This window comes from Ammospiza caudacuta, chromosome 7 (genome assembly GCF_027887145.1).
Source record: "Ammospiza caudacuta isolate bAmmCau1 chromosome 7, bAmmCau1.pri, whole genome shotgun sequence".
Taxonomy (NCBI): domain Eukaryota; kingdom Metazoa; phylum Chordata; class Aves; order Passeriformes; family Passerellidae; genus Ammospiza; species Ammospiza caudacuta.
The window spans coordinates 3,741,737-3,749,924 of NC_080599.1; the positions used below are offsets into that span (position 1 = coordinate 3,741,737).

At 51.2% G+C, this 8,188-nt stretch overlaps 1 protein-coding gene across 1 annotated transcript; it reads right to left on the minus strand.

Annotated features, from left to right (window-relative positions):
• Positions 1–4,810: 4,810 nt before the first annotated feature.
• Positions 4,811–5,743, minus strand: LOC131559702 (olfactory receptor 14J1-like). Its single transcript, XM_058808137.1, has one exon. It carries the CDS (start codon positions 5,741–5,743, stop codon positions 4,811–4,813), a length of 933 nt encoding a protein of 310 aa, XP_058664120.1.
• Positions 5,744–8,188: the final 2,445 nt, after the last annotated feature.

The window sequence follows — 8,188 nt, forward strand, 5'->3', positions numbered from 1 at the left end:
GCTCCCCTTGGGCTGAGGTGCTGAGAGCTCTGCAGCCTCTGCTGCCATCCCATCTTCCCAGGGCAGCACAAGAGCTCCGGCCTTGGGGCCCTCAAGTGCTGCTCCTGCTCCAGGCCCATGGCCCATCCCAGAGCTTGGGCAGCCACAAAGCTGGGCTCATTTCTGTTCATTGCTGCTCTGATGGGGATGGATCCTCAGCCACTTGGAGGTTGTTGATGAATTTTATTACTCCAGAGGCCTCTTCTTTCTTGAGCTCTTCAGTTCAGGAATTCAGTGAAAAAGGCTCATAAACATTTGTTCAAAACACTTGAACAAGACCAGTCCTTGGGAATCATTCCAACTTTTAATTCTTATGTGCTTCATTAGACAGATATCAGAAGTGTATTCAAAGTGAATATACTATATTGAAAACAATGAAGACAGTATTGTTTGTTCCAGTTAGGTTTTCTTCTCTTCATTATAGATGGACATCTGCAATATCCAATTTATATTGACCCCAGCACTTTCTAATGCAGTCTGATTAGATATTAAAAATCAACACCTTTCTTGGCTGACAATCAATCAGACTTTGTCCCTACCTCCTCCCCACCATTTCCCTCATCCAACCCTGGCACTCAGAGTAGCTCAGGAATGGAGTCACATCCAGGGGTGTCCCCAGGGCTCAGGACTGGGGCCTGGTCAGTTCAATCTCTTTATTTCTGAGCTGGATGAGGCCATCGAGGGCACCTTCAGTTAGTTCCAAGCTGAGCTCAAGCAGGGTAGGAGTGTGGCTGTGCTGGAGGGCAGAAAGCTCTGCAGAGGGACCTGGACAGGCTGGAGCCATGGGCCCAGGACAATGGGATGAGGTTCACCAAGGCCAAGGGCCAGGTCCTGCCCTGGGGTCACAACCACGCCAAATCCCTGGCCCTACCCTGACCCTGATCCCCACGGCCTGTCCTCTTTCCTTCATCCCTGCATTGCCAGGGACTTTCTGGGACAAAGGAGTTCTGCTCTAGGTTTGGAGGGAGGTCCAAGTGCCACCACTGGAGGGAACCACAACTCATCAGGTTTGTATCCTTTGGGGGTCAGGAACCGGTGAGACTCAGAGGCACAGAAAGTTTCTCTTCATGGCCAACAGACCACAGTTGAACAGGACACAATTTAATAACAATCATGCTCTTCCCTGACCTATGTACAACGTCCCAGCTGCCTCTGATGAGTGCACCATCCACTTGTGATTTCCATACTAAAATTAATTTAGACATTCATGGTTCTGTGATAGATATAAACACAATTAAGTTCTTGTATCAGGATGCTCATCCTGGAGTGGGTGCAAAACAGCTCAAAAAATTCCTGATTTGCAAAGTTGTCAGTGGGGAAGGGAGGTCAAGCTGCTTTTGGTGTTGAGGAAATGCTGAAACCAGCCTGACTCATTTCATCTCCTCCTGTCCTGGCTGATCTCCCTTCTTTCCTCTTCCACCCATTGGCTTTTGTCTCCACCAGGCCCCCCGGTGAAGAGCCTGGCTCTGTGTTCTCCATCCCCTCCTCGCTGGCACTGCCAGGCTGGGATGAGGAGCCCCTCAGCCTTCCCTGCTCTGGGCTGGACAGGCCCAGCTCCCTCAGCCTCTGCTCACAACCCAAGGGCTCCAGCCCCACCTTGGAGGCCCTTCCCAGACCCTGTCCCAGCTGCCAGACATCTTTCCTGCCCTGGGGAACCCAACCCAGGCCACAGTGACCTGGATAATCCCCGTCCTTGATGTCCTGGTCACACAGCCCTGGCCCCTTGTCCCCATGTCAGGCTCTGGGGTGGATCCTGTGGAACATCCTTTGGTGGAGGCTGTGGCTCCAGGTGGGCCAGGGGGATCCTGGGGGACAGGGACCCTGCTGGGCATGGGCAGGGTTGGACTTGTTGGGAGAAACTGTGAGGGGGAGCTGGGGCAGAGTGACCAACACAGTGACCTGACACAGCCCTGCTGGGATGTCACACAGCCCTCTGTGATGTCACAGCCTGCTCTGGGATGTCACACCTCTGTCCTGTGATGTCACAGTTGGCTCTGTGACGTCACAGAGTCAGTCTATCATGTCATAGCTGCTCAATGACCTCACTTGGCCCACTCTGTGATGTCATAGCCCACTCTGTGACGTCATGTTATCAGATGATCAATTTTCTCCACCAGCTCAGCTCACACCTGGAGCTTGTTCTCCAAAACCCCAGGCCTATGGAAAGCACACAATGCCCATTGTGTGAGGAGGGAACTGGAAGTTCACCAGCCTCAGTGTCCTGCCAGCTCAGCCAGGCCCTCTGTAACATTTGGGTCCACGACCACCAGGGACCACCAGAGAGACCCCCAGGGCAGAAGAACCCATGGGTAATGGTGAGGGAAAATATGTTAATGATTTTGGGAAAATTATTATCATGAGTGTGTTTAGTCCAGGACAATCAATGAATATGTGTGGAAAATACAGAATATGAACAGAAACTTTCCTGTACTCAGCATGTAGGGCTTTGGGAGGAGCTTTCCCCCGTGCATCCAGCTGAATAAAGAATGCTGCTTCTTCATGCTACATTGAGGTTAATGAGTTTTCTGTTTTACCAAATTTTTGGTAACACTCCCACTGCCAAGGAAAGCTCTGTCTCCTGCTGTTAACAAACAGAGGAGGGCTGGTGGCAGATGTGGGGCTCGGAGGCTGCCTGGGGCACAGTGACCATGAAATAATCAAGTGGTCAATGTTCTGTGGAAGAAGCAGAGGCAGCAACAAAACTTCTGCACTGGAATTAGGAAGGGCAGACTTTGGCCTGTTTTGGATGCAGATGCGGGGACTACCAATTCAGGTACTGATTGTTTTAAAGAGAAAGAGCCCTTAAAATCAAAGGGGTTGAGGAAGGACCAACACATTTCAAGAAATAATTTTAAAGGGGAAGGAGCAGCCTCTAGCAGGGAGCCAAAATACGATCTAGTGAGGAAAATTACTGGCCTGGCTGCCCATGGAGCTTTTGTGGGAACTTGGGGGAAAAAAGGACTGGCAATGCAGGAAGTATTTAAGGATGTCCTTAGATTATCTGAAAGAAAATTAGAGAGGTGAAAGCTCAATGAGAACTTAAACTGGCCCATTCTTAAAAAAAAAAAAAAAGTTTGTGCAAAAAAATATAAAGCAAAAGGATGGAAAAGGAGAACCTCTACTCTTTATTGATTGCAGTGGGGAATATAGTAACTAAAGATAATGAAAAAGGCAGAGCTACTTAGCAGCTTGTTTGTCTCAGTTTACAATATTAGGACAGTCTGTCCCCAGGAAAAGTGTTCTCCTGAGCTGGTAGATGGACACAGGGAGCAAAACATACCCCTGGAATCCAGAAGGAAGCAGCTGGTGACCTGCTGAGCCACTCAGATGGTCACAGGTGTCTCTAGGACCAGATGGGATCCATCCTAGGGGGATGAGGGAGCTGGTGGATGAGCTCCCCAAGCTGCTCTCCATCATTTACCATCAGTGGGGAGGTCCCAGAGGACTGGAGGTGCCAGTGTGAGCCCATCCCCAAGAAGGGCTGGAAGGAGGATCTGGGGAACTCCAGGCCTGTCAGCCTGATCTGGGTGCCTGGAAAGGTTATGGAACAGATCACCCTGAGTGCCATCACAGGGCACCCATTGGATGGCCCAGGGATCAGAGGCAGCCAGCGTGGATTTAATTGCCTGCATGAATTGGTCTGGAGGAGGGGATTGTGTCCAACATCAGCAAATTTGCAGATGACACAAAACTGGGTGTGAGTGTGGATCAGCTGGAGGGTAGGAGGGCTCTGCACAGGGCCCTGGACAGGCTGGATCCAGGCCCCAAATCAAACAAGGTCAGATTTAGCAAGTCCCAGTGCCACAACAATCCCTGCAGCACTACAGGCTGGGGACAGCAGCCAGGCAGAAAGGGACCTGCAGGGACTGATGGACAGCAGGCTGGACATGAGCCAGCAGTGTGCCCAGGTGGCCAAGAAGGCCAATGGCTCCTGGTCTGGATCAGGAATGGTGTGGCCAGCAGGAGCAGAGCTGATGTACTCAGCACTGATCTGCCCCGCAGCTCTGAACTCAGACATTGCTGCAGATCCAGAATAGGAAACACAAGGGGATGACAGCATAAAACTTTGCTGGGAGATCCTTTAGATCCTTTAAAGACACCAAGAGCACAGCCCCTCATCGAGACAGTCTGTGGGCGCAGGGGAGGTGCAGAGAAACGAAATGAAAAATGGCACAAACAATGGTTTTAATTTGTGGACAATATTAAAAAGCTAAAACACAGGGGAAAAAAAGAACCAATCCAAAAGAACTATCAAAGACGATTTATATTACAAATTATTTATATTACTTGGCCTGTCCCTGCTGCAGCCACAGCACTGCCACCCCCAGGACTGTGCCCGGCCCCGAAAGCACTCAGGCCCCACAGCAACACCAGGGCCACCAGGGCAGCGGGGCAGGGCCACGGCAGCAGCACTGGCAACACCAAGTGCTGCTGCTGCTGGGCACAGCTGCTGGGCCAGCACTGATCTGCCCGCAGCTCTGCACACAGACATTGCTGCTGCAGCTCCAGAGAAGGCAACAAAAGGGAATCTGCAGAAAACTTTGCTGGGAGATCCTTTCATTCCTTTAAAGCCACCAAGAGTGCAGCCCCTCATTGACATAGCCTGTGGCCTTAGGGAAGTTGGATAGAAACAAAATGACATAAACAATGCCTTTTCTTGTGAACAATATGAAAAAATTAAAACAAAGAAAAAGAACCTCCAAAAGGAAACCAGAAAGAAATATCAAAGATTACTTTTATTACAAGTGATTTGCAGAAATTGGCCAGCAGTTTAATGTTCCTGAATGCATCCAGTCATCAGTCTCCATGCTGCAGCCTTGAGCTCCTGGTTCCTCAGGCTGTAGATGAGGGGATTCAGGGCTGGAGGCACCACCGAGTACAGAACTGACAGGGTCAGATCCAGGGATGGGGAGCAGATGGAGGGGGGCTTCAGGTAGGCAAACATGACAGTGCTGAAAAACAAGGAGACCACGGCCAGGTGAGGGAGGCAGGTGGAAAAGGCTTTGTGCCGTCCCCGCTCAGAGGGGATCCTCAGCACAGCCCTGAAGATCTGCACATAGGAGAAAACAATGAACACAAAACAACCAAATACCAAACAGGCACTAACTGCAGTGGGCCCAAGTTCCCTGAGGTGGGATTTGGAGCAGGAGAGCTTAAGGATCTGGGGGATTTCACAGAAGAACTGGCCCAGGGCATTGCCATGGCACAGGGGCAGGGAAAATGTATTGGCTGTGTGCATGAGAGCATTGAGAAAGGCACTGGCCCAGGCAGCTGCTGCCATGTGGGCACAAGCTCTGCTGCCCAGGAGGGTCCCGTAATGCAGGGGTTTGCAGATGGACACGTAGCGGTCGTAGCACATGACGGTCAAGAGGGAATACTCCGTTGAGATGAAAAACAGAAAGAAAAATAGCTGAGCAGCACATCCTGTGTAGGCAATGTCTCTTGTGTCCCAGAGGGAATTGTGCATGGCTTTGGGGACAGTGGTGCAGATGGAGCCCAGGTCAGTGAGGGCCAGGTTGAGCAGGAAGAAGAACATGGGCGTGTGCAGGTGGTGGCTGCAGGTTACGGCGCTGATGATGAGGCCATTGCCCAGGAGGGCAGCCAGGGAGATGCCCAGCAAGAGGCAGAAGTGCAGGAGCTGCAGCTGCCGCATGTCTGCCAATGCCAGCAGGAGGAAGTGCCTGATGGAGCTGCTGTTGGACATTTGCTGGAGCTGCACCTTGGAACCTGTTAATGGAAAAAGGACAGTGACAAGTCGGGAGAAGCTGCTTTGAGCCAAGCCTGGGCCATTCCCTGCAGACTGTCCCACAGGGACTCACCCAGCCTTGCTCCTGCTCTGGGAAAACCTTCACACAGGTTCCTGCCTGAGCTCCTGCTGTGCTGACTGAGTGTGCCAGGAGCAGCCAGGGCTGTTTTTTGGGGGCTCTCGAGGAGCCATCCCTGCCCCACTGCTGTGGGTTTGTGGCCATGTGGCGGAGGGACAAGGCTGGGTATTCAGGATTTGTCAGGGGAATGACTCCTAATGGAGATAGGCTTGGTAGCATCTGCACTCCCAAGACGAAATAATGGCAGGAGTTTCTTTTAGAAATTGTTTTCCTACACACGCCACATTCCTGGGTCTCTGAGATCAGAAATCCCCAGCATTTCTGCTGCGCTCATAGGTTGCCACTGAGAGATGGAAGAGGCAAAGGATTCCCTGTGGCTCAGGGAAGGTGAGGGGCTGGATGGGCCTGTTCCCACCTGCATTTGGCTGCAATCAGAGCACAATAACACTCCTGGGTCTCCCTGGGATAAACCAGACCCTGCCCAGAGCAGAGGGATCCCTGAATGTCTCACCCTGGCACAAGGTCTCTGAGCAAGGTCTCAGCACCCCCTTGTGGCAAGGACACTCACGGCTCCCTTGGCAAACAGCAGCATTTCCTCAGCTCTGGCAGCTCTGCCCTTCCCCGTGGGACATTCAGGGAACTCCCAGAGGCTCTGGCACAGATTTGCATCCAGGAGGGCAGCTCAGACCTTGGAAGGGCACAGCAAGGAGATCCCTGGCTGTGCCCATGATGGGATCTCAGGGAGGGGGCTCAGCCCTTTCCCATGGACTGCTTTGCCCACAGCCCCACAGGTGCCAGGGAAGCTTGGACACCCCATTCCCATGGACAGCCCTGCCTGGCAGGAATGCCAAGGGCAGTGCCTGACTCAGCTGCTGCAAATGCCAGAGCCTCCCTGAGAGCAGCAGATAACAGTGACAATATCAGGGCAGTGCAGAACCAAGAGAAGATGTTGTGGTGCTGTGCCTGAGAGGGCAGAGCAGAGACAGCCGGGCACTCAGGACAGTGTTCCCGTGCCCAGCTGTGCCCGGCACCTCCCACACACCAACAGTGCCCTCATTCTGCCCCCAGCACCGCTCTCTTCAGCCCCCTCTCCTTCCCTGAGCATCTCCCTGGGCCTGGACATTGCCTCCTGAGAGGAGCCTTGTCCCTGCCAGTGCTCACAGAGCCCATCCCAGCCTGTGTGCCCTGGCTGGGGCCCTACAGTAATCAGCCTGTGTGCAGGGCCCTGGCTGGGGCAGACTCTGTATGCAGCTGGGCAAGGGCAGCTCAGGAGAGCCCTGCTGGGCCCTGCAGAGGTAACGCAGCTGTTGTCCAGGGCTGAGGAGTTGCTGAGGGCCCTTTGGGAGGCCGCCAGCAGAGAGACTGACCACCCAAAGTTACAGATCTGGAGTCCCTGTAAATGTTCAAACATTCCTTGAATGATCCAGTGTGTGCATTTCAACTCAATATGTTTTGGGATTCTGGGATTACAATTTCTGTTCTGCTTCTCTCATCCCTCTGTTGTCTATAATCAAGAGAGAAAAAAAATAAACAACCCTTGCAACAATGTTAGAACAGTTAAGTAAAAAAAAAGATATTTATTGGAAACTTCCAGGTGTCCCCGTGGGGATGTAGCACATCCTGGCCCCTGATTTCAGCAATTTATTAAGGTTGATTAATTAGGATATTTAACAGGAACATCCAATAGGAGTTTCAGTGTCCCCAGTTACACACCCCTGGCTCAATCCATTGGAGTCAGTCCAAGGGCTTCTTTGCCTTCACTTTTTGTTGTGACTGCTCACATTCTGGTTAACAAACAAAAAGTTCTTGTAGGTTCTCTTCCTGATAATAAGACTAAAGAGTATTTCAGGAATGTATTTAGACAGTCAGCTTATTGTTCTAAAATCTAAGAGAAAGCTAAGGAAACATACTAGAGTTAATAAGGATTGAAGTTATGTAAGTATATAATTGTAGTTTAATAGAGTTAATTAGGAGTTTAATAGAGTTAAGTAAGGATTATGGTATTATAAATATATAATAGAAATTTACAGAGCTATGAATAAATAAAAATTTATAAAATGCAAAAATCTTTTTGTCATTACCCCAACGTTCCCATCCTTGTCCCAGAAAGAAATTGAAATCACTCTCAGAAAAGCTCCTGATAATTACAGCAAACCCAGCCTTACCTTCTTTTGGGAAATGAGCTCCAGAGCTGTGCCCAGGCTGGTCTGGAGCTGGGAGCAGCTCCTGCCCTGCTCAGGGTGGCTCCTTCTCAGGAGCACCTCTCAGCAGCAGCCCCTGCCCTGCTCAGGGTGGCTCCTTCCCCCCACAGCTTCTCCCCAGTG